Raw genomic sequence first — 27,516 nt, 5'->3', positions numbered from 1 at the left:
CATTAGTCTCTTGGTGGGAACAATATTACATTTTACTGAAAGCGAAATGGAAGACATAAAAAGAGAGACAGAGTAGGGTATAGATTCATTAAAAGAGGACTATGATGTAGAAGCACCACACAATTGTATTATTTTGCATAAGCTCTCGTACCCTCTTCTCTTTCCCAGGAAGCAGGTGAAGTAGGAAAGGAAAGGAGTGGAAGCATTTCTTTTACCTTTAATAACACAGACGCACTCACACACTGTTGAAACCTGCTCCCATGAGAATCTGTTTCCTCTCAGTCTATGATGGAGTGACTTTTCTTAAACGATATTGGGGCACATAAGCAGATATAGCACGCTCAATAAGTGAAATGAGATGGTACCCTGGATTCTTTGTTTTATTCAGGGATGTTGTATCCATACCTTGCCAGTGCTATATCTATGGGTGCAGGTCCCATGCTGCTTGTAAATACAGGAAGATGTACCACAACTTTCCAGAGCATTCAGGGAGCTCTGTCTAATAAATGGTTTTAGATTGGAGGGCTGAGTGTAGGAAACAGGGGCAAGTGTTGGAGTATTTGTTCACAATCTCTCATCCTGGAGTGTCTGTCATGGCTTTTTAGATATGGAATTCCCTTATCCAAATACCCCAGGTCCCAAGCATTCCAGATTATAGCGCATTTATCTATCTAACATCTATCTATCTATCTAGTTATCCATCCATCCATTATATCTATCTATTGTCTATCTATCTGTCTACCTATCTATCTAGATATCCATCCATCTATTCTATGTATCTGTCTGTCTGTCTGTCTGTCTATCTATCTATCTATCTATCTATCTATCTATCTATCTATCTATCTATCTATCTATCTATCTATCTATCTATCTATCTATCTATCTATCTATCATCTATCTATCCACCCACTCTGTCTGTCTGTCTGTCTATCTATCTATCTATTGATCGTGCTGTACAGTAAGCCGTATCACATTACAAGAGAGAATTCCCATTTTCCTCTTTACCAGCTGCTTATTGGTATTGGTCACTTAGAATAAGGTCACGTAGAATAAGGTCACGTTCAGTAGTGACTGCCAGAAAGCTAAAGAGAGGCCTATTAAGATTAAATTACACTATTGTAATTGGCATCTACTGGGTAATGTAAAAGAAGTAACAGGCAGTTAGAGGCAATGCAATATCTCACCTCCTTGAACTTGTCAGGTGCACTTCACACTGAGCTTTAATCCTTCTAATTCCCTTTCAACCGCTTTTGGTAGGTACTGAAAGATGATCGCAGCGATGTTGAAAGCAGCTCAGAAGAGGAGGATACTGCTTTGAATGGCACCAAAGCAATACACAATAATGGTTCCAACCGGGTGAATGGTCATACAACATCAAGCAGTCAGTGGGCTGAAGAATAAGTTATTGGGATACCTCCAGGAGATGGGCTGATGGATCTATCCTAAGAGACTTCCCATGAGACATGGACTACTTTATTCCGCACACAACCAATCCTGAACGCTGGTGGAGCAACCTCTCATTGGTGAAGCACCTGGATACCCCCCTGCACCATATGACAGATTTTATTCCATTTTTACATTCTACCTGGAATAGGAATCTGATCTGGTTTAAAAGAGAATGGCTTTCCACTACACAGTTTGTTCTCCGTGCACACACACTGCAGACTTTTCAACTCTCTCCAAAGCATTCGTTTTTTTGCTGAATTCTCACAGCAGTTCAGCTGCTTCACAAACCAGACTGTTGAGTGCAATAGCTGGAACAGACAGAATAGGACCAATGGTCACATGATCAGCTAAAGGTGTAACACTTGGTGTTGACAAGGAGGCGGTGTCTAAAGTGAGTTTAACTTTTACCACCAGAAAACAGCACCGGGCCTGTCACACAGCTAAAACCCAATGAAAGGCTGGGTGTAGAATCCCTAATCAGAAGTGTGCGCCTTACTATGTAATATTTTATATCATTGTTTACTTTATTCTGTGGAGAAAAAAAACTAAAAAAAAAAAAACATTGTGGTCATTTAATTTTTTCTAAATTAAGTACATGATCTGAAATCCTTTCTTTTTTCAGCCCATTGGGCAGAAAGGATTGTTAAACCGCCTGAGTTTTGTAGAATTTGGTGTAAAACCTATTAAATGACCAATATACTCCTCCACCCACAATTAAAATGATTAATTTGCAGTTGTTCCCATCCTGTATATTTAACATGATTTGATTGGGAGCTAAGGTCATGATATTTATTTCAATGTGTTTGTCTTCTGCATTTACGAGAGGAGTACTACACCACCATCTCTAGAGTGCTGCTGTCTAGATTACCAACTAACTAAGCAAGTGTTGCCCATGGGGATGAATAACAAATTGATTAGAACTTTCATTCTCTTTCAGACAAACTGGCCATTGCTGCACATGTAGATAGAGCCAGTGGTTTAACTGCTGGAATTCTAATCTTGTTAGACAAACAGTGATTATTGGAGTAGATTTTAGGGCACCCCTGAAATCCAAAATCAACTCAGTTGGCAGTGTTTATTATGTAATCTACAGCAGGCGGCCATAGACGTAACAATTACGATCTTTTTTTGAAAAAGATATTTCCAAGAAAGATCATTTGTTTTAATACACGAGTGTAGAGCTGAATCGTCAGGTAGACAATAGAATTCTACCTGTATCTGACGATTCAGCACTAACAATGGCCGATGTTTGGGGGCCTTCAAAGGAACCCGATCAAAATTTTCCATCCAGCCCAATATCGGTCACTCTTTTCCCCACCAAACACGCACCGGATATTGTACGAAGATTTGTTTTGTGTGATATTATCTGTGCGTCTATGGCTACTTTAAAGGACAAGGAAAATTGAACTTAAGAAGTAGGCTAGAAATGTTGTACATTATGTTTTGGGCTTGTGTACCAGCCCGAAGCAACCACAGCCCTTTAGCAGTAAAGATCTGTGTCTCCAAAGATGCCCCAGTAGCTCTGTGCTGCTGTCACTTACTGAGCTTAGGGACCCACTCACAATATACAGTACATATAGAATAGAAATGTCACAATATAAGGCTGATTAGTAATTAATACAGATAATTACTACATGGCAGCACAGAAACCAGTGCAATTAGCATCAGAATTTAATAATCAGCAAACCTGTAGCATCAGCTTATATTACAGGGGAAGCTCATTTTCTGCTGGATAATTAGTGACGACCCCTAAGCTTAGCTTCTCAACAGCTGCTCGGAGCCCACTGAGCATGTGAGTGTCACAGACACTTTCCAAGATGGTGACCCCCCTGTTACAAGTTTGAAGTCCTGGATCATTGCTGCTATTGACAAACTGAAACTTCAAGCAATTGTCAGTCTCTGGTGCAATCCCAGTCTGATGTGACTAATCTATATGACATTAGGGGTCATTTACAATGCACTGTGCAAAAAAATAAAAAGCCATAATCGACAGTTTTTTTGTACTTTGCATCCTGAATTGTCTAAGTAGCTGCAGCATTTGCTTTCAATTTGCAGAGTCTTGTAGCATTTGCTAGGCAGCACTTGATTCAAGATTGATGGGGAGAGAAATGTAGACCTCACCCCCGTCTGCTGACAATGCCATTGTGGCCAGGGGACTGTTTCTTGGTACTTAAAGGATCAGTAACGTCTTTTTTTAAAAAAACATTTTTGTATAGAACGAAAAAACAAACAAACACCAAGACATATGTAACTTTAAAATCGCAAAGTCTTTATTAAAATATAACTTACTGAAACTCCGCTTGCATTCCTCTTTAGAAAAGCTGACAGGTCGACGCTCCATCGTGTGGCTCTCGATTTCTCCTCCCTGGCTATCTCCTATAGCAGGCAGGGAGGAGAAATCGAGCGCCGCACGATGGAGCGTCGCCCTGTCGCCTTTTTTGAAGAGGAGCGCAAGCGGAGTTTCGGTAAGTTATTTTTTAATAAAGACTTTGTGATTTTAAAGTTACATACGTCTTGTTGGGTTTTTTTCATTCCATACAAACAATTTTTTTTTTTTAAATTGACATTACTGGTCCTTTAAGATAATTACATGTAATAGAATCATGCTGATGATGATAATATTTGCTTATCTGCTTTGCAGCCCCAATAACTGTATTAGAACAAATGAATGCATCTCATGTTACTATGGGCTGTTGGACATATCTCTATAAATGGATTATGAGGACCCATTTTTGGGTCCTGATACAAAGGTTGTGACCCCCCTTGCTTTAGTCTCTTCTGTCAATTCTCCCATTAACATACTGGGTAAAACCTTGCAATGAAATTTCAGATACCCCTGTAATAAATGGGACACATCAGTCTGAAGCAGTTCTAGGATAAAATCCAGCCAATTTCGATCGCTATGAAATGTATTAGCGAGCGTGTTGGAGTAAATGTTCTGTCTATAAATGTTATATATTAGGCAACAAGGTGTATGGTTTATTAAAAAAAAATATTCAGCATTTTGCTTGCTGAACATTCGGGTAAGGGGGGTGTTATCACTTATGCACAAAAGATTGATATTTTCATCACAAATCCCAGAAGCTCAAGTGGAAGAAAGCGCCAATTCATGGTAAAGACAAGATGTTCTGCACAGGGCAGACAAGTGTTGAGTGGGTCGAGGTTGGAGCCAGAGGAATGGATTCAGTCTTTTATAATTTCATCAGTCTGGTTTTCTGCTGCCAAGCGCAGTTGTTCTCTACGCTGGAAATATCGATAAGCCCGGACACTGCACAAATAACCGCCATATAGGGTCAGCAGCATCATGGATCCAGAAAAGAGTCTGTAACCAAGGTCTGCAAAGCGTTTGGGAGAAGCCATTGCTTTCCTGGGAAACAAATGAAAGAACAGTTAGTAACAAATAACAACAGTGTTCTTTTATCCTCCTTTATAATCTACTAGTAGTGGTAAGTCCAATTGGTACTTATGGGGACATACTCCCAGCACACCGCTAACCTTCACAGATCAACTGTGTCACCAATAAGGATCATCTTTAATGTTAAACCACTTAAGTGTACATTCCAGCTCAGCCCAATAGTCATTAAGAAGAGTTCTATAAAGCAAATCAGCCCACAAGGGTTAAACTAGATAACAGAAGTATATGATCTGATCAGGGAGGCCGAATATAAAACAAATACACATTTATTTTTTTTGGTAAAGGGATTATTTCTCATTTAAGGGATACATGTACTCTAGGTTTGTTACAACAACGCCACCTGCTGGTCAGTTTCAGACCATGAATTAGTAGAAGTAGTTGTCAGGAGAAAAAGATGGCAGGTCTAATGTTCTGGTTAGGAAAAACATTAAAACAGCCAATTCACGCTTTCTTTCCCAAAACATTGTTGCTCAGCAGTAGAGGATACAAAGGACAAGTGCAAGTAGGGTGAAACCATTGCAAGTTTAACACACAGGAAGTAAGAATGGAACTAGTTTTTGTTTATCTGTTTGCCCAGTTAAGCTAAAAAAAAAAAACAAACAACAAAATCCATAATTATTTCGTCATTAAAAAATAGGCAAAAAGTATGTTCAGCACAAGCCCTATCCGTTGCACTAATGTTAAACAAGTGGGTGTTTTGTCCTGTAAGATTTTAAGCTATAAATGTTTTTTTTTTTATTAGAAGGTTTCACATTCTGTCCTGCCAAAAATATCTTGTGTGCAGTTTGTCAGTTGCTTTGCACATTGCCGAGTCATGCTGGAACGACAAGTTATAAACCTGGTGAATGCATGAACTCAACCAATAGTTTTGGTTACAACAGTGCAAATGTCTTAAAAAAAAAAAAAAAAAAGAATGAAAAGCAAACATTAACTATAGTTCCCTCCCAAACTGCACTAAGGAACCTTCCAGTATGGCGAGTTGCTGCCATCAGTGGTATAACTAGAGGTTACTGGCCCCACAGCAAATTCATTTTAGGGCCCCCAACATATCCAGAGGTTGCCCTATTTTACCAATACATGTTGAAATTGCCCATTATTTGGGCCTCATGTGGTCCCCCCTGCAGCCGCAGGGTCTGCTTCTTCTGTAGTTACACCCCTGGCTGCAGTATCTACTTGCTTGACTTCCAGCCGCACAGAGCATGTTCCGGGTCAATGCTCACACCCAATCAAAGTATAAAAGAAGGATAAGGAACTCCAGCAGTGTTACTGCAAACTAACTTTTATTCTGGGTAGTGGTAAACACATGAAGTTTCCGGTTCAGTTGAGTGAATGATTATCAATTCACTTGATAAAAGGGTATTGAACCCGAAACATGTCGTGTTTACCACTACCCGGAATAAAAGTTAGTTTGCAGTAACACTGCTGGAGTTCCTTATCCTTCTTTTATACCTGGATCGTTTGTAGCAGTTGCAGCACAGAACAACCATTAAGGAATCGGACACAAATCTTTGGAAAATTGTACTGACCACCATCCCCCTCTCCTATTTGTAATGCTCACACCCAGACAGTAAAATGTCGGTTGGCCAGAAATGGTGGCTGCCAGTCCCACAGCTCTGTGTTTTTAGCACCACTATATGGGAGCAGGAATATTTGGGGATAAATACAAGATTCCTCTGCACTCAACCCATTATCAATATATTTAAGACAGCGACATTTTGTGCATACTGCTACTGAAAAATGCCTTACCCTTTAAACAAACAGGGATTGTTTGTCCATATATTGCAATATATTTAAGCTGGCCAACTACATCAAAGTCATCCCATATCTGGCCAGTCCTATGCTCAATTTTCATCTGATTCATTAAGAATTCTATGGTTTCATTATACATTTTACAAAGGGACTAAGTTTTACCTGCAACTTACTTGCTGCTTTCAAAGTAAAACTCCCAAACTTGGCTGCCCTTTTATTAGACACCAGTGGGATCACCTGACTATAGCTGGGAATATTTGGGGATGTTGGGGTGAGAGTATAAGCCCAGTGAAAAGAACCTGTGGTTTGTTCTCCTTTAAATGGGTAGTTCACCTACAAATCAGAATGATATAGACAGTGATATATTAATTAGGCAGCTATTCAGCAGCTGGTTACTAGGCCCATTTATACTTAGCAACTAGACAGCAGTTTGAGTGAGAGGGTGGAAGAGGTGATAATAAAAATAGGCTTTTGGTTGGAGAAAACTTGAAAGAATTAAAATCTATTAAAAATGAAGGCCAAGTGCATAGTTGGTAAGAGTATGGGACATTAGCGGTGATTTGCCCCTTTAAACTCCTCTATCAAAAAAGGAGCCATTGGCAGTGATGCCTGGGTAACCAATAGCGACATACTGCAGGTGTAGTGCAACAGCATCTCCCTCCCTTACACTGACTGGGGTGTACAAGAGTCATGTGCTGCTTCACAACACGAACCCTATACCTGCAGTGAGCACTCAGTAACAGCACATACCCACATACCTTCAGTCAGCAGCTTCCCCTGCTTGTTACTGTCTCCCGCAGGAAACGAGTTGCCAACCAAAACACCGCAAAGGACTTGACTTTCACGATACTTCGCCGTCACTTCCGCAATTACCACGTGACCCGTTTACTACGTTGTCCATTATAGGACATACTCCGGCTACTTCACCGAGCGCCTTTTGCCTCCTCCCTCATCGAACTTTAAAGTGAACGGACTATGAAAAATAGGCAGATTTCCGCGCTTGCGGAGTGAGGTGATCGCGGTATGTGGGGATAATCCTATTTGTTTATTTGTTTTGGGTTTTTTAGCTGTTGCGGATGAGTAATTTTATTTAAGCAGCATGGCAGCTCCCGTGTTATATGTAAATACAGTCACCATGTTCTCTCATGTACTTATTATATAGAAATCACGGGGCCTGTACAACAACATTCATTTTTGGGGCCCCACCCACCACGGCCCCCAAGCCCCACCCCAGATGCCGCCCACTCTGCATCACAGTTAAAAGACCACGCAGACATCAGCGCTAAAAAAGGTAACCCCCCCCCACACACAAACAAGTTATAAAAATCTATTGGTGACCAGGGCCCCCCTTACAAGTTAAAAGAAATTGGGGCCCCAGAGATTATTTTTTAAAAAAGCATTGGTGGCAGGGGCCTATAGAGTATTAAAATAACATTGGTGGCCAGGGGATTAAAAAAAATAAAAAAACACACATTGGTGTTCAGAGGAATCAAACTTGTGGCTTCAGGACATCTTCAATTCTTCAACTTCGCCTCCTTTCGTGACTTCGTGACTTCGGGTCTTTTCGCCGCTTCAGGACTCCGGCTATTTGGCTTTTCGTCACTTCCGCATTTGACACTTCGGCTTTTCGACACTTCCGTGTTCGAGACTTCGGCTTTTCGGCACTTCCGCATTCGAGACATCGGCACTTCCGCATTCGAGAATTTGGCTTTTCGGCACTTCCGCATTCAGGACTTCGGAAGGAGGCGGCACAGCTTTGGGCTTCGGCACTGTCAAGGGGGGCCTGGTTCTTTCAAAAGTTCAGCACTGCAGGGCCCCCCTTCAGGCCTGGGCCCGGTACACTTGTACCCCCTGTGCCCCCCTGATGGCAGCCCTGAATGTATTGAAGAGCTTTTTCCCTTTACATCAACTACTCCTATCACGTAAAGAGGGATATTCTGAGACAATTTGCATTTGGTTTTCATTTTTTTTATTTGTGGTTTTTGAGTCATTTTTATTCAGCAGCTCTCCAGTTTGCAATTTCAGAAATCTGGCTCCTAGGGTCCAAATTCCCCTAGCAACCATGCACTGATTCGAATAAGAGACTGGAATATGAATAGGAGAAGCATTTATTTTTAGATGGGGGTCAGTGACCCTCATTTGATTGTTGAGTCAGAGGAAAGCAAATAATTCAGAAACTGAAAAAAAATGTAGCCCAATTGAAAAATTGCTTAGAATTAGCCATTCAATAACATGCCCCTTTAATAACTCTTGTGATGTTTCTGTGAAAATACACGAGATATTTTTATTTCAGATGTGGACAGAGTTCGACAAGAAAAAAACTTGCACTTTAGTAAATATATCCCAGTGTTTCAGGCACAATAAATACCATACAATAAATACCATTCCATAAAGATTTTATAATGTAGATTTAGTGGCAGACAATCCAAGGCATTGTATAACTTGCCCACAGCCATGCAGAATTGAGTCAGACCTATATTACTAAATATAAAAGCAGTTTATTTGTACATAGATTATTATCTACATATTGCTATTATTCTTGTAAGAACACTAAATAACTGTGGTTCAAAGCGAGGAGGTACCATTCTGCTACTCCAGTAAAACAGTGCCACCCAGTGGTGTAATATATATATACACTTCTTACTTTCCCACTGTCTATCCTGTCCAATTGCCTCTCTTGTATTCTGTTTTCTGTTTCACTCAACCCTTTTCTCTTTTCAGATTCCATCTGCCTTTTTGTATTCATCCTGCTTCTGTTGAGATGTTCTAGTTGCCACAATGCCAGAACTTTTAATTTCCTTATGACTTTCCTCTTCATTCCTACCAGCCTTCCCCCCTTGTGCTCTCCCCTCTTGTTGTTTTGCTGTTCTGTTGTTTACATTTGGCTTGTTACCAGCTTGTGTCTTTTTTTCCCAACAATGTTGTTATTCTACAGCAAAACCACCATACAATTGTTGTAAAGGCAGTTGTTGTTTTTTCACTACAGGTATAGGATCCATTTTCCTGAAACCCGCTATCCAGAAAGGTGGTCTCCCATAGACTCCATTTGATCAAAATAATTTCAAACATTTACAATTATTCCCTTTTCCTCCATCTTCAGTCCACTATTCCACTTTATCAACATTTCATACTTTCAATATATGAAAACATTTGCCACCAGGATAAATCAGCACTGGTAGCATATAAGGATTGGAAAAAAAATCCTCTTTGCTGCTGCTTTTATTGATAAGATTTGAACATTAATTCCTCTGAAATTCCAATTTAAATATAGGAATTGCAGCTCTTTCAGTTACCAGGAGTGGCTCGACTCGCAGCAGCGCCCATGTAAGGACCTGTTAAAAATATCACTGAAACCTGACATTTTACTATTGTGATATCATGTCCATTACTAATTCTACATTTAAATGGGTTGTTGTTTTTTTAGTATGATGTAGAGAGTAATATTCTGAGACAATCTGCAGTTTTGTTTTCAAATTATTGAGGTTTTTATTTCGCAGCTCTCCAGTTGGAAATTTCAGCAGTCTGGTTGTCTAGTGTCCAAATTACCCTAGCAACCATGCATTGATTTGAATAAGAGACTGGAATATGAATAGGAGAGGGCCCTGAATAGAAAGATGAGCAATAAAAAGTACCGTTCATACTCGAGTATAAGCCGAGTTTTTCAGCCCCCAAAATATGCTGAAAAACTCTACCTCGGCTTATACTCGAGTGAAGCGCAAAAACGGTCACCGGCGTCTTAGAATAGTCGACGGCGTCCAAGAATAGTCGCCGGCGTCCAAGAATAGTTTCCAAGAATAGTCGCCGGCATCCAAGAATGGTCGTCGGCGTCCAAAAACGAGACGCCGGCACCTCCAATGGGAGCAGAAACCCTCAATTTTTTGATTGAAACTTACCAGAAGCTGCTGCATTTCTCACCCTAGGCTTATACTCGGCTTATACTTTCCCAGTTTTTGGAGGTAAAATTAGGTACCTCGGCTTATACTCTGGACGGCTTATACTTGAGTATATACGGTAGCAATTACCGGTAAATGTGTAGCCTTAGGGTGAAAACACAAGTGGCGATTCGTAGCCGAGGCTCTTAAAAACCCGCAATCACAGTGACTGATCGCTGCAATGAATAGTGAGACTTTTGCGGTATGGAGATTAGTCGCAGCAATTTGTTTCAAAAGTGGTGATTGACACATGAGTCTTTGCCCTTACAGAACATTTGTTTTTAGAAGGGGGTCATTTGAAAGCTAGAGAAAGTCAGAAGTAAGCAAATAATTAGAAGAAAACTCTTAAAAAAATAAAATAAAATAATAATGAAGGCCAATTGAAAAGGTGCTAACATTTGCCATTCTATAACATACTAAAAGTTAACTTAAAGGTGAACCACCCATTTAAGCTGGACACTCTTGGAAAGGTCTGCCTGTTTTGCAAGGTTACTTTGCTCATAAACCTGCTGGGCCTAATTGGGATCACATTATACTGCCCAAAAATGAAAGTCAGGTTGCTGAGATGGTCCCATGGGCCGATAATTTGCTGACGATTTTATAAGTTTATCGTCTGAGAAGTACACAGGGCCGGTGCAGTTTTTTACTAACAGGGGCACTGGCCTGGGGTATTGGGTAAGACATACCTCCCAACATTTGGAAAATGGAAAATGGAAAGAGGAACAAAAAGGTTTGGCCATGCCTATTTCATGACCACATCCCCTAATTGTCATGTCCATTTTGCAAAATTTGGCAGGTTATGGAAAGTTTGAACATACTTTTGTGGGTTTTATGTATTATAACAGTTTTGCTTATGAAGGTGAATTTCCACAAGAGACCTGCTTATCTTAAATAATTACAATTGATTCTTTGCTTATCTTAAATTGTAACAAATGTATCTAAGTGCACCTGCCACATATCCTGGGCTGTTCAGTGCAGGAGATCAAAGAGAAAGTTGGAACATTTCAGTAACAATCCAGGACTGCTGGTTGAGCTGTCAAAAATTTTGACTGTCCCAGGAAAAATGGGACAATTGGGAGGTATGGGTATGAGGTTATAATCACTGGGGGGTGACGAACATTTGCTACTCCACTGTGATTAAACCTTTCCTTCTCCTTTAAGAACCTTTACTCTGTCGGATGGTATGTGAGTGCTGACAGTCAGGCAGGATTGTATATGGATTTGGCATTTCTTCAGATTTCAGAGGAACAATTAAAGCTGTTTGTACATTCTGTACACTAATGACTAGAATAAATCTATGTCCCCGCAGAAGGGGAAGCATTGGAATATAAATATATGTATCACTAATAAGAGCACAGTTCTGTATTTATGTAGTGCACTCGTTTTACATGAAACATAGAGAAACCAGTGCAGTGCGTAGAGAAACCAAGAATGTGATGTTAGTCCTCCATCCCCTTTGAAAGCTTTTGACGTGAAAGCAATTAAATTACTTCAGTAATTGTTGATCAAAACAGCTTGAAGGCTTTTGAACTTAATGCGGATGAATTACAGGCTATTATTAAAAGGTACAAATTCATGTATTTTCTTTCCTTGTATGGCCTGACTAGATGAAAACATGCAAATGCAAGTTAAGCTGGCCATAGACGCACAGATTCTATCGTACGAATCGAGGATTCGTACAATTTTCGGATCGTGTGTGGAGAGTGCTGACATTTTTCGTCCTCCGGAGATTGGTCGTTTGGTCAATCAGACAGGTTTGATTTTGACCCGACTGATCCCGCCGGAGCCCATTGCCATCATAATCGGATACTTCGGCTGTACGGCTGAACGTTCAGATTACCCCCGATATAGCCATGCTCGTTAATGGCATATCGGGGAAATCGCCAAACGAGTGGATTTTTGCGTCTATGGCCACCTTACGTTACAATCGCCAAACGAGCGGATCTTTGCGTCTATGGCCACCTTACATTACATGTGATCAGCTAAATCCGTAAAGGAGAATTCAACCCTGTATACAAAAACCCCATACCCCCCACCGCAGGTAGACCCCCTCCCTCCTCCCCCAGGCTAACTAACCCCCCCCTGGGAAATGCCCCATACTTTCTACTAACCCCTTGGTGCAGATTCTGCCAGCGGAGTTCCATGCATCCTGGGTCCTTGGTAAGCTGACTGGGAGATCGGAAATTTCCGTCCAATTCGGGGCATGCGCAGTTGTCGCAAGCCAGCAAACTTCTCCAACTGCGCGTGTGCTGAAATACCGTCTCTCTACGTGCAGAATCCCCCCATTTAATGTGGTAAATAACTTGACACTAACCTCAAATGATTCTGAATAAGTAAACCCTAGTAATTGGCAATACTTGTGGAAAGGTTTGCCTTTCCCATTGTTTTACACAGCTGCTATATTATTTTGGTGCAGCTGACATGATATATATAGGAGGGTGCCCTACGGGTGTAAAGGAGTATTTGTTGCTAAGCAGACCTCCCTAACCATATTTTACAAGTACATCAATATAGAAAGTATAAATACAGTGCATTGATTCATCGGACGGAGTAGATGAATATATGCTTTAGTGATCACCAAAATCATTTACGCTTAGCTCAGCTTTTCAATAAAATCCTTCTGAAAATAGAAGTTATTCACATGTCTTCAAAACCAAAAATGAGAGTCTGCAACCCTCACTTTTGGAATTATAGGAGGAGATATACTTATTCCTGCTTTATGTCTGTGCTGGAAATGATGTATCCAAAACAAATGATTTAATTGCACAGACACAGCCTAATAATTCAGAGGCATACATTTAAACTGACAGACAGCCTGGTTGATCTTTTTACATCTCATCAGTGCAAAATATTGAAATGGCTTCTGAGGAACGACCCAGAAGAGCCCTTAACAATACAAGACATTTTGTAAAAACTATCTAAAAATCAATCATTGATTAACATCTGTAATGATTTAATATCAGCAAGTGGGGATTGGTTTTGGAGAGTTTTGGGGGGCTGAGGTTTGGTTGGTTGGCCACTCCATCATGGATGTAATGTCTCTGAAACCCAGCCCAGTCTTTAGGTTCTGCTGGGCCAGAATAACCAGCATCCCTGGTAAATTGCCTAGCCAATCCATTGTGTGACACAGTGTTGCAGGAAACACTGACATATACAGAGCGTAATGTAATCCTACTGTAATTTGTAATGCTCTTAAAGGAGAACTAAATCATAACTAAAGAAGTAGCTAGAAATGTTGTACATTATGGTTTGTGCTTCTGTAACAGCCCAAGGCAACCACAGCCCTTTAGCAGTAAAGATCTGTGTCTCCAATGATGCCCCAGTAGCTCCTCATCTTCTTTTCTGCTGATTCACTGCACATGCTCTGTGCTGCTGTCACTTACTGAGCTTAGGGACCCACTCACAATATACAGTACATATAGAATAGAAATGTCACAATATAAGTCTGATTGGTAATTAATACAGATAATTACTACATGGCAGCACAGAAACCAGTGCAATCAGTATCAGAATTTAATAATCAGCCCTGTGGCATCAGCTTATATTACAGACCAACCTCATTTTCTGCTGGATTATTAGTGACGACCCCTAAGTTTAGCTTCTCAACAACTGCTCAGAGCCCACTGAGCATGTGAGTGTCACAGACACTTTCCAAGATGGTGACCCCCTGTGACAAGTTTGAAGTCTTGGATTATTGCTGCTATTGACAAGCTGAAACTTTAGGCTTTTAGGCTGGTGCAATACCGGTAAATTAATTTTATAAAATATGCCATTTTTAGCCATAATCGTTTTTAGGGGTTAGTTCTCCTTTAAAAGGCTTCAAGGGTTTCCTTGACAAATAACCCAGTTTATGTGTCTATAGTAACAAAACGGACTATATTGCCGAGGCTTTAAGATTATTGAATATACCTGGGCATTATGTCCAACTGAACCATGATCCAACATGGGAATTTAAAAAAAGTGTGGATGATGTTGTTATGGGAGCCCTTGAAGCAGGTTTAATTACGGAACAGACTAAAAACTTCCTAATTTACTACACACCCACGTATTCCCGTGTTTTACATACTCCCTAAAGTACACAAAAAATTGGATAAACCTTCGGGGCGTCCTATTGTGTCAGGGATAGGGTCTATACTTCAGCCACTATCCCAATATGTCACCACATTCTTACAATGTATTGTTGAAAAAATACCCCAATGTCTAAAAGACACAACTGATTTCTTGAGCGCCTGGAGACAATAGGCAGCATAGACCCTGAGTGGATCCTGTGTAGTATTGATGTGCAATCGTTATACACACCAATCCCACACGATGAGGGGATGCATTATGCTGAACAAATGCTACTCCTTGAACCCATAGCCCATCATAAAGTATACTTTCTATTGGAACTAATGGCATTGATCTTAAGAAAGAATTACTTCAGGTTTGCTGAAAATTACTTGATCCAGACACAAGGCACAGTCATGGGAAGTAATCTCGCCCCAAGCTACGCTAACATTTTCATGTGCATGTTAGAAAAAAGCATGATTTTGGAAAATGCGAGATTTAATGATCAGATTGCCTATTACTTTAGATATGTGGATGATGTTTTCATAATTTGGAAATCCACTGAGGTACTACTTCTGGAGTTCCTAAATTACTTAAATGAACAACATCCAACAGTTAAATTTACTGCCGAGTACAGTACTACCAGTATTCACTACCTTGATGTCAAAGTGAACAATGATGCTGGACAAATCACTACTGAATTGTACAGCAAACCCTTAGAAAGAAATAACATATTAAGGCCTGACAGTTTCCATGCCCCTAACACTATAAAAGGCATTCCCAAAGGTCAATTCTTAAGGGTGAGAAGAATAGCCTCAGACGACATAAAATACTTTGATGCCGCTGAGAAACTAATAAAAAAGTTTGCAGCCAGAGGCTACAATAAAGACACCTTGTGTGAGATAAGGGATGAGGTCCTAGCCTTACGTAGGATGACACTACTGAAAGAAAAGAAAACACACAAAGGGGATAGAAGGATACCCTTTGTGACTGAATACGGTGTCCTCAGTAAACAAATTGAAGGAATCGTTAGAAAACATTGGTCCATTTTAGGACATGACCACAATTTTGGCAAATTATTCCGTGAACGCCCACTCTTTTCATATAAAAGAGGTAGGAATATCTCCAACCATTTGGTCAGAGCAGATATTGGGAAACAGAAACCCACCACTAGATTCCTAAGTACACCTAAGAATGGTACCTTGCCTTGTCTTAATTGTAGCAGCTGCAATTCTATCATAAAGGAAGACCATATTACACACCCCCACAATGGCAATAAAATCCCTATAAGACAATATTGTACATGTAACTCAGATTGGGTGGTGTATGCATTGAAATGTCCCTGCGGGATGCTGTATGTAGGACAAACCTCACGCCTTGTGCGTGTTCCTATAAGTGAACATAAGAGGTCCATAGGTGCATTTAACCCAACTGAAAAGAAAACACATACACCTGTGGGGAAACACTTTAATACAGCCAAACACAATGCAGCAAGCTTAAGGTGGATGGTTCTTGAACAAGTGGAAAGACCACAAAGAGGGGGAGACAGGAAAAAAATGTTATTGCAACGCAAGGCAAAATGGATGGATAGGTTAAATTGCATTGAACCATTTGGAATTAATGAGGCCTGGAGCCTGAAATGCTTTTTGTAAAAAAGTTTTTATTTAAACGTAAAACATTAACTTATATATATCTTTTACAGTGGAAAACACGTTGGATGACTCTGAATACATACGAACTTTGTAACAGATCTAAAGTTGTGAGGAAAACCCTTATTACTATTGATACATTTGTAACACTACTAAGAAGTACTATTGGTGTTTATTGAATAGATGGCAACATAGTATTCATATGCTTGTAATTATGCTGATGCATTCTTTCCGCTGGCCACCAGATGGAGCTGTGGATACACTGGGGATTATGGGTAAAAGAAGTGTTTAAAAGGTCATTTCAATTACACTGTTTGTAACTTGCACCAGAGGAAGGATCCTAGAGGTCCGAAACCTGTAGTGCTGTGATAAAATAAACCCACATTTTGAAGACTCGCCGGTTTCTGTGATGTTTCGTGTCTATAACACCCTAAGACCACAATTTAACAGGACTTTCCCAAATTAAGGACCCCCAATGGATTGGGCTGATTGGAAAATTGTGCGTGGGGGGGAATGGGTTGGTTCTGGCTAATCTGGGTCATAACTGGGTATGGATGAGACTATTTAAAAACATAATGTTGTAGGTATTCCTTAATGCTAGTGCATTTACATGGTGCTTTATTTGTTTCACTGTACTGGATTTCTGATGAGAAATTATCTGGGACTATTCTCTAGAACCACATGGATTTACTACTGATTTCAATTTCCACTTTTCATATGCAGCTGTAGGGGGAGCAGTGGGCCTGCAGTTATATCTCCAGTAGCAACTGATTATTGACCATATTTATCACATTCGGTGTGTAAAATAACAATTTGTAGTAAATAGAGGTCAGAAACCAAAATGTCTGTTAGCCTGGATACCGTCCCGTAGAGCAGCCGAAGCTCAAGGTGCTGGAAATTTCTTGTACCATGGAACTAACTTTTTATTATGTTTGTAATGAAAGACTGTGTAAAACAATTAAACGTTGATGGTGTAAAAGCTGTGTAAACTAAATGGGGATTTATTCACATTGTGTGTTTTATTTGACGCTGCATTTGACGACATTCTATTACACCACTTCAGACCTCACATAATCTGTAAAGTCAATGGGAAAAATTCAAGCATCAAGTAAGTTCTGCTGAAGTAGTTGCTCTGGAAAAAAATGCTGAAAAAACTTTGATGAATGAACGCCGTGCTTTTCCATAGAATTTTCAAGTGGTTGCAGTCTTTAACGCGGGATGCCAGAGGGGCTGCTGTAAGATGCCATAGACTGAACTTGTTGACTCTGTTGGGCAAATTTACTAACGATCGAAGTGCCGAAAAATCCGCCAGAAGTCCCATCTGCAGGGACATTGCCAATTTACTAACAGGCGTAGAGGACAATTCGCTAGTGAAAGAGACCGTCGCTAATGAATTTTCGCACCCTTTTACCAGACGAATTTTGATAAAAGTCAAACTGATAAGATGAAGTTACATCCTGCTCAATCTTATGTCCGTGACATCATATCCTGTATGCCAAAAAGTTATAAAAAAAAAGTTAAAACACTGCCATTTTTTAATATTTTAAAGTGGGATTTTGTTTAAAAGTTGTAAGTTAGCCTTCTTGACTCGGTGATACCTAGAGTAAATACTAGATGTCTGATGAGATTGCTTCTATTCTATGCGAAAAAAGTGGTTGCCCTTCACTGGATGGGCCCTTCGCCTCCGACGCTGAGTAGATGGATTGGACTAATTAACTCGCAATTGGAACTATATAAACTCATGTACCTTGCCCGAGGATGCCCAAAGAAATTTGAGAATATATGGAATCCTTGGATCGAATCACCTGCCACCTCCATTAACAATTGATTGACAATCTTCAGCCACACTTTCCTCCCCCCTCCCTTTTTTCTTTTCTTTTCTTTCCTCTCTTAACTTGCTTTCTTCTCTCTACTCTTTATGTTGTAAAGTTCAATAAAAATTACTCTTTAAAAAAAAAAAGTTGTAAGTTAAATATATAGTGAATAAAGTACCCCCTTTTTTAAATTATAAGGATATTATAAGTTACCGAGGAGTTTCATGACCATATAAAAACATGAAGCCGAAGGCCGAGTGTTTTTATACAGGTCATGGAACTCCGAGGTAACTTCTAATATCCTCATATTTTACAACTGGGGGTACTTTATTTATTATAATACACAAATTTCAGTGAGTCATGTGACAGAAATGACATCAGAACTCATCGTTTATAACTGATGACATCAGAACTCACCGTTTATAAGGATATATTTTACAAGATATTTATGGCTTTTGTGTATTATATATATATATATAGATCCAACTGTATGCTGGTGCACTCAAAAACCCAAGTGTAGTCACTGCCTGGGTGCTGGTCAAACATATGATACAAGACTTCAAAAAAGAACCGCGCTCACAGGGTTTAATTTTAGTGCAAAATAATTTTTTGTTTATTTCAACGTTTCGGCTCCTAACTCAAGCCCTCTTCCACTTCCTGAAGAAGGCTTGAGTTAGGAGACGAAACGTTGAAATAAACAAAAAAAAAATTTATTACAAGAGAGGATCTCTTTTATCTTTATTTTGCTTCATTGAACATTTTTAATAATAAGTGGCCACAGCAATTTCGCCTACATCTCTAATAAAGACGCATATATGACCTATATGTACCCACCATATTTAAATTGACCTAAGTGTAAGTGTGTAAACAAAGTTTTTCTAGGCAGAACTTTGAACTATACAAAAGCACGGGTAGTGAAAGTTAAACGGAGCTCACCCCTTCCTTGTAGCGTGTTGGCCGCAGCTCTCGCGATACTCCGGCAACTCCAAGCCGGCATCTGTAAGGCAATTCCTGTGTATCGCTGTTCAGCGCTGGCCCATCCACATCAAGATACGCTACACTTGTACTTTGAGAAAGCGGCTTTATTCAAATTGCAGAAGTGATAACAGGCAGTGGGTAAGTGGTACGAACTAACGCGTTTCGTGCCCTTTCTATTGGCACTTCATCAGAGTAGAACTTTGAACTGCTCGTGCTGACAAAGTTTCACTGGCGAAACTTCGCCATCGTCTGTCTGCTGGGACGTAACTTCACATTTTGATGAATTAGCGTACGCGCTGCGATTTTAAAGGGAAGCTATACCCCTCAAACAATGTAGGTCTCTTTAAAAATACATTGTATAAAATAGCTCATATGCAAAACCCTGCTTTGTGCAAATAAACCATTTTCATAATAATATACTTTTTTTTAGTAATATGTGCCATTGGGTAATAATAAATAGAAAACTGCCATTTTAAAAAATAAGGCCCCCCCCCTGGGATTGTAGGATTCATAGGGCACACAAACAAACCCTACATGTTAGGTCACATGAGCCAATTAACAGAGTTCTGTCTTTTGCTTCCACACTTCTTCCTGTTACAGTTAGAGCTGCAATATTTCTGGTCAGGTGATCTCTGAGGCAGCACACATACCATCACAAAATGGGGGTTCAAGAGATGTAAAAGGGCAATATTTACTTAAATATATATATACCAGTTTGATAAGATTCTTTAATATGGCACTTAATTTGATATAAACTATCTGTTTCTCAAGTATTCAGTATAGTTTTCCTTTAACGTATGACGAAGTGGTGCGAAGTGTGGTGGAGTCTTCCGAGGCAAAAATTTGCCTTTTAGTGAATTTCCACCTATGTCTTTTTTCAAACTGAGTTTCTGTGAATCCTAATTAAAAAAGGTTTATCTTTATATACAAATTCTAAATCAAAGACCTGTATTAAAAAACTGAGGCTGGTATGCAATGAGTTAAATATCCGGTGGTGCTATACTGAGAATCTATCTTGCATACAAGATGCACCTTTAAATCTTGCCCTGAATGAAAAGGTCAGTGATGAGATCCTGTACCTGTATTTAGTAACCGCAGAGAAGCTTAATCTGGGTGCTATTCCTGCTATGTGCATATGATACATCTTGAGAGGTGCAGCCAGAGCTCAGGGGTGAAGCCAGCACCGAAATCCATTGTACCAGCTTAGAGCACAGACAGTGAGTTCCATTTGAGATCAGGCAAATAGAGTTCTGTGCTGCATCTGGGGCAGGCTCAGCAGTCGGTTCCAATGTGCAAGAATGGAAGATGGGAGCTCCTGTTCCTGTTTGGCTGGAGAAAGGTTACCAGGCCAGTGACATTTAGCACAGACAACCCCCCAGCTCACTCAGCACATTATATTCCTTAGACGTGTGAGTTGGGGGTGAGAGCTCCAGTCATTAGAAAGGTCAGAGTCTGCACCGGCCCATCGCCCAGTTTGCTTCATAACACACTGCATAAAGGAGATTTCATGCACAAATGGAACTATCTGAGGCAATTTCATATCACAGTATAGAGCAGGGCACCCTGCTATACAGGTATGGGAATCGTTATCTGGAAACCCGTTATCCAGAAAGCTCTGAATTACGGAAGGGTCGTCTCCCATAGACTCCATTATAATCAAATAATCCATTTTTTTTTTAATTATTTCATTTTTCTCTGTAATAATAAAACAGTAACTTGTACATGATCCAAACTAAGATATAATTAATCCTTATTGGAAGCAAAACTAGCCTATTAGATTTATTTAATGTTACATGATTTTTTTAGTAGACTTAAGGCACGAAGATCCAAATTACGGAACCCCCAGGCCCCATCATTCTGGATAACAGATCCCATACCTGTCCTAATTATATTAAAACGTTTGCAGCAGACTAACACATGATGCTACCACAGTGTCCCTGCAAGTGGTCCCCTCCCACATCAACGTTGTAAAAATTGCAAATAGAATTAACTTTTCTATTAATAAATACCAACCTTCCTATTTCGAACTGGTCAGTTGGTACAATAATTGTGTCTGGACTGAGATTCAAAAATGGACCCTGGCACTTCAGGTTACACTCGCCAAACCAAACACAGTAACTGTCTCTGACATCACACAGCAGCCCCTACCTGGGCCTGCTGCTGTTTATTTGTATGTTCAGTTGTTTTCAGATTTTTCACCAAACACAAAGACTTTTTTCAATTGCTTTCCATCTATTATTTTTTTTACCCTTTTCCCAAAATTTAAGCTCAAAGTTTAAGGCAAGGCCAGACGTGGCGTTTTTACTTTGCGTTTTTAAAAAAGAACAGCCAGGCGTAAATACGCATAAACTGCACTACCACTGAAACTAATGGAAAACGCACTATGGCAATTCACACAGGGCACTTGCAAGCTGAAATCCGCCACAGGACGCCAGTATTAGAGTTTTTTAGCAGAAACGTCAATACGTTAAAAAACGACCAAATCAATAGACTCTATGGGATCTGCAGGTTTGAAACCACACTTTGCGTAAATACGTAGCAAATTTTAAATATGGTGTCCAAATTCACAATGAGAAGTGCATGTTTGGAAAAGAATCCTACGGGCTAAAAAACGCATGAAAAATGCATGTGGTTTCAGTGGCATATTTATGCCTGGCTGTTTTTTAAAAACGCAACATAAAAACGCCGCAAAAACGCCACATCTGTCCTTGGCCTTAGTGTTTCTGGGGTGTCAGTCTGGCAGCTCAGTGATCCAGGAGCAGATTCTGAACTGTTACAATTTGCTACATTTAGTTCATACAATTAGTTGATCCATTTCTCAGTAGACTCTATTGGGAATATTAGAAAGTATTGTATCAATTCTAACAGCTGCCTTTAATAAAACTCAAATATATCAACTAAATTAATCAGTTTAAAACAGTTAAAGAGTCAGCGACCCCCTCCCCCCCCTTGGCTGCTTTAGAAGGTGAAAAATGAAACGTTACACTTCAATATTAGAAAAACAGTCACAAATAGGTGGTGTCAGTCATTTCATTCTGATGTTTTATCTGTTATGTGACCCCTGCATTTTCTCCAGCTTGAATGGCTGCCCCTGTGTTTACACAGCAGCTTATTTATATAAACTAAAGTAGAGTTTCTGAAGCAAACACAGAACTTTTACCAGTGCAGGGCAACTTTACATTATATTAACATTCATTTGATACATTTTAATTTCTTGGTTATACCGTTCCTTTAAGAGTAGAACTCCACGATGCGGCTCGAGCTGACGCCGCCATGTGACGAAATAGATGCGATGTGTCAGATGTTCTGATGATACAGAAGTGAAGGAGAAATCGCAGGTTAGAACTACATTTATCCGACTGTTGGATGAAAACGCTGCGATTTCATCCGACAGTCGTTCTTATTTTACCTTAAGACTGTTAAGAATAATTAAAATAATCTGTATTCAGTGGAGCACAGAATATACTGTTTTTCCCTTTTTTTCAACAAAGTTTTTATGTCACTGTGTAATAGAGATGCTGTGAGTAGCGGTAATGTTATGGCACCGAGTGTTGTGGGTGCTGAGCGTTGTGGTTGCTGAGCGTTGAGTGCTAAGATGACAGTTGCCTACAGCTGTGCTTCTGTATCATATTGCTACTGTCATATTGTAGTAAAGAAGAAGAAATTGAAACCCTGTGATATACCTCTAAAAAGTGTTTTTTAGACCTATACAGTGTTCTGACTTGATCAGTGTATGAAATTAATTGAAAAGAAAAGAAAGTACCCTGTATATTTCTAGCTAATTATTTGTGAAACCCTAAAGTTGCGAATTAGCTTGTGAAATGAATTCATGAACTTGCAACCCTTCAAATCATTTTAAATGAATTGTTCTATAATAAACACCAAATCAATCAATGCTAACAAAATACATTGCTTCTATTATCTGTATTGTTTGATGATTCAATAAATGATAAAGTGCTAAGTGGCTGGTGTTAAGTTAATGTCTCTTTAATGAATTCACCATTGTATTCCTTGAAGGTTATTAAAAACTAGATAAGAAAAAGTGATTCCTTAATAAATAGAAAGTGCAATTGCTTCAAACACAAGGAAGATTGATCTATCCTTAGTGTTGATATTTTATAAATATAAAGTGTCAGGTGCCTCAATTGATTAATTCAAAATTCCTATAATTCATTAAATGATGCCACACGGATGAAATTGATGATCAGATAAAAATGAAAAAGGTAATTAATTTCCTGGAGAGCTTGAATTCATTGAAATAGATGGAAACAGAAATTATAGATGGTGGAGCTGTCCCAAGATCCCTATCTCAATTTGTTATGTCGCAGGGACACCACAAAGCAAAGGCAGTCAAAGTATACTGGACTGTAGTCGTGATATTATTTTAAGCTATCTGATAGAGAGCTATCTAAACGATAAGACTACAATTCCAGCAACCTTTAAGAATGTTGAGAGAAGGAGAAAGGGTAATGAATTCCAATGCCCCCCAAGAAGAGAAGACCCCGAAGGTACTTCGCTTGAAAACCAGCTGCACCAATTTCTATAGGAGGCAAAAACAGGGAAAACCTTCAGTACTTGTAAAAACAAGCGCACTGAGGTAAAAGGATTTAAATTAAAAAAAAAGAGCTTTTAAAAAACTTTAATGCAGATCTTACCGACGCACGTTTTGCTAAAAGAGCTTTATCAAGGCAGTAAGTCCTTGATAAAACCTTCAGTGTATTACCCACAAGCAAATGGAGAAATTGTGCAGAAGTCTGAAAGAAGCACTACAGACAGCAAATCTTACTGGGAAATCTTGGAAAGTATTTACAACAGAGTTCCTACATAACTACAGAGCAACATGCCATGCAACAACCCAATCATCTCCTGCTGAATTATTACATGGCAGGCAGATGCGCACTGTTACATGTTGCAGACATCAAACTTCCACAAAATACTGTGCCTACAAAATTGTCTACTGCTGAATTGTCAAACATCAACAAGCCAAATGTAAGGCTTATACTGACAGAAAACGTGGTGCACGAGAAGTACACTTTCAGCCTGGATCTTTAGTCAGAATTAAGAAACCAGGACTACTGAAACAAGGACAATCTAAATTTACTACACCACTTGAAGTGAGACGCCAGGGAGGACCATACACATATGAACTGTTTGATGGACGCATAAGGAATGCAAGTTGTCTTGCTCCTGTTATATATGAATTTGGAGATGCTTCATTTGATGAAGGACATTTTCCTACTCCTGATGCCAACTGCAATAAACCTGAAGAAAGTGAACCTATAAGGCATACTGAGAGATCAGAAAACTACCTGCATGGACCAAGGACTATGTGATGTGAATAATGCATAATGCCCAAATGCTTTCAAACTATAGGGGGAATATGTGGTGTTTATACATAGGGCCTGTAGGTGTCACTATGCACAAGAGTTATACTGTGTATACATAGTACTTTCTATACTGCTTAAGAAGTATTAGAGTTCAAGCTACTGTTGAAGTGTAATGGCTGCTTGAACCTGCTAATAAAGCACTGTTATACTCTACTCATCCTCGGCTACCAAAACATAACTTAACCCCACTTAATTACTAAAACTTATCTTATTTGCTATGCAAACATGCACTCCTATTGGCAGCGCCGTTCCTATGGTAATTGCCACCTGAGGCGGCTCCAGTAATGCCACCTACCCAGCCCGATTACATTTCCGGGTGGAGAGGCAGCAACACTAGTGCGGAGAGCGCAATTGCGCTCTCTCGCCCTAGTAAAGCCGAATTTTCGGTTTAAAAAACGGGAATTTGGCTCTTAAAGGCACCTGGAGCGTCTTTGCCGCCCCTGGAAGCCTCAGCTCGCCTCATTGGCGGTTCGCCTCTGCCTATTGGAACTTCAGTGGTGGCCCCTATGACTACATAGTACATTATAAGGCTAATACAGAAAGCTGAGCAACATTTAGCTGTAATATAGTTTATTCCATGTCATACAGAGTCTCTGCACATAGCTGGTCAGAGGTCAGACTAATAATGAATTTCACACACTAACTGCAAATAATCTTACAGGGAGCCATTCTTTTTCCAGAGACGGCCGTTGCAATTTCTTCTGCTTGCACAACTTATGACTCAAGTGAAGCTGCAAGCTGTTTCCTCCATGTATTTTCAACGTTTATCAGAAGGCTTGTAACATTGTGTCAGGCACAGGAGTGCGGAGAGTAGAAACAGCCACCCAGATATTGCTTTCGATATTTACATTTACAAATAAGTTTAAAACACTGGATGCGTTTTATTATTTTTATCATTACAGGTATAGAACCAGTTATCTAGAATGCTTAGGACCTGGAGTTTTCCAGATAACGGATCTTTCCATAATTTGGATCTTCATACCTTAACTATCCTAAAAAAATCATGTAAACGTTAAAGAAACCCAGTAGGCTGGTTTTGCTTCCAATAAGGATTGAGTGTATCTTAGTTTGAAACAACTGCCCAATCAATCAGCTGAAGATGATTTGTAGGTTACATCTCCTCTGTAAAGCCAAAGAAACATCACTTCTGACTTGGCTCCAAATGTGAGTAACCAAAGTATGCTAGTGCTGAGTATCATCTTATCCCTCATCTTATTGGCTGAGGGTTCAGATCAAAAAGGAACCATGTTGTCATGAGGTTGATTTTTGCTTGAGCACCATCTGCAAGGAGTTTGTTCTCTGCATATGTTTCCTCCTACACCCCAAACACATACTGGCTCCTGAAAAACTGACCATAATGAATGTGATAGGGACATTAGACTTTAAGCTCCACTGAAGCAGGGACTGCTGGGAATGATGTACAATGTCTGTAAAGTGCTGTAAAAAATGCGTCGGCTCCATATAAAAACCTGGAAATAAATAAAGGCCATTTTAATTTGGCAAGGCTACTGTACATGCTGAAGGGTGGCATAGGCAAACTTTAAGGAACAGGAATGCCAAAATATAAGATTTTTTTATTTTAAATAATGAATTTAGGCTAGAGCCAGATGATACTTACAATTGTGGATTTTCCGCAGGTGGAGAATCTGCTGCCCTGCTGCTCCCCTTGTCTTTTCAAGTGTGGGTGGATTCCGTCACAAAATTAAAAATGTGTGTTTCGGGGCCGAAATCCGCCACACCTGCCTGGATACAGGTATGGGATCCGTTACCCGGAAACCCGTTATACAGAAAGTTCTGAATTACGGAAAGGCCGTCTTCCATAGACTCCATTTTAATCAAATAATCCAAATTTTAAAAAATGATTTCCCTTTTCTGTGTAATAATAAAACAGTAGCTTGTACTTGATCCCAACTAAGATATAATTAATCATTATTGGAAGCAAAACCAGCCTATTGGGTTTATTTAATGTTTTCATGATTTTCTAGTAGACTTAAGGTGGGAAGATCCAAATTACGGAAAGCCCCGTTATCCGGAAAGCCCCAGGTCCCAATCATTCTGGATAATAGGTCCCATACCTGTACTACAATGCCTGGATACAATGCTTCCAAGTGCAGAGCAGGAGCTGAGAAGCAGCGGTGGAGCAGATTCTCAGCCAGCAGAGAAACACAGGCCAAGATCTGCAGTCGTCTGGCCAAAGCCTTATAATGTACTTTTGCCCTGCACTGGAATAAATGTTGATTGTTTCAGAAAGACTACTGCCCAATGTCATTCAAAGCTGAAAAAGAAGAAGAGGCTCAGGCTTACATAGCAGATAAGCTCTGTAGAATACAATGGAAACTCTTCTGTTATCGACTATGTATCCTGTGCCTTTCCTCCTTTTTTTCAGACAGAATGGCTGCCCCCATGGCTACACAGCAGCTTATTTATATAAACCATAGTAGTGTTTCTGAAGCAAACACACCAGATGTACCAGCGCAGAGCAAGAGTACATTATATTTTCATTACTTTAAAACGTTTGAAGTTTTTCAGTGTTGCTGTTCCTTTAATTTTTTAGCCTTAACAGAATGTGAGATATGGTTTCAAATCTCCAGTAGAGACTTTTGGCCCAAACCTCCCTAGTGCCTCCCCCCTACTGCCAACGAATTGAAGAACAAATGTTTTACATACTGGTTACAGCAGGCAGTTTTATTTATTTGAATGTTTGGTTTGATTGAGTGGAAGCTGCCAGAGTGATTGCTCTGATGAATGAATATAACAATTTCCAGTTGGTGTTGGAACTAATACGTTTTGAACTAAGATGTCCCGCACAGGGGTGCACCCTGAAGGAAACACTGATGACTTGTATTAGTAAATCTTATTTGTTAGTGTCTCATTGTGAGACAAGCTCAGCCTATAAGGGCAGTGGCACATGGGAAGATTTGTCGCCCGAAAGTCTTTTGACGCGGCTGCAGGCGACAAATCTCCCGAAAATGCCTCTTCATTACCAGCAATTTAAATCTCTGCCGGTATGTCCAACTTAACGCTAAAAAGCCTGAAGTTGCCTCTGGGATTTGTTGCCCGGAGCCGCTTAATAAAAAAATCATGGGCGACAAATCTTCC

General features: G+C 39.8%; 2 protein-coding genes and 1 long non-coding RNA gene across 4 annotated transcripts in view; 2 read left to right on the top strand and 1 right to left on the bottom strand.

Moving 5' to 3' along the window:
• Positions 1-2,179, top strand: part of cers5.S (ceramide synthase 5 S homeolog) — a 48,297-nt gene extending 46,118 nt beyond the window's left edge. The window contains exon 11 of one of the 2 annotated variants that reach the window (XM_041583212.1): positions 1,258-2,179. In XM_041583212.1, coding sequence (XP_041439146.1) covers positions 1,258-1,401 — 144 coding nt within the window. In that variant the 3' untranslated portion in view covers positions 1,402-2,179. 2 annotated transcript variants of the gene reach the window in all.
• Positions 2,180-4,404: 2,225 nt separating this feature from the next.
• Positions 4,405-7,523, bottom strand: cox14.S (cytochrome c oxidase assembly factor COX14 S homeolog). The gene is made up of 2 exons (XM_018250172.2): positions 7,369-7,523; positions 4,405-4,813 (listed from the first exon to the last, which is right to left on the bottom strand). The coding sequence occupies exon 2, from the start codon at positions 4,804-4,806 to the stop codon at positions 4,630-4,632; it is 177 nt and encodes a 58-aa protein (XP_018105661.1). The 5' UTR covers positions 4,807-4,813; positions 7,369-7,523; the 3' UTR covers positions 4,405-4,629.
• LOC121400698 lies at positions 7,503-16,632 on the top strand. The gene is made up of 2 exons (XR_005965923.1): positions 7,503-7,631; positions 16,292-16,632. It is a non-coding gene; the product is annotated as an uncharacterized LOC121400698 (long non-coding RNA).
• Positions 16,633-27,516: the final 10,884 nt, after the last annotated feature.

Source organism: Xenopus laevis, chromosome 2S, assembly GCF_017654675.1.
Source record: "Xenopus laevis strain J_2021 chromosome 2S, Xenopus_laevis_v10.1, whole genome shotgun sequence".
Classification (NCBI taxonomy): Eukaryota; Metazoa; Chordata; class Amphibia; order Anura; family Pipidae; genus Xenopus; species Xenopus laevis.
The sequence above is the reverse complement of the archived record's forward strand: the minus strand, read 5'-3'. Positions and strand labels throughout refer to the sequence as shown.

What these genes read in the sequence shown, in the direction of transcription:
- cox14.S (XM_018250172.2), bottom strand. Translation starts at nt 4,806, where the DNA reads ATGGCTTCTCCCAAACGCTTTGCAGACCTTGGTTACAGACTCTTTTCT.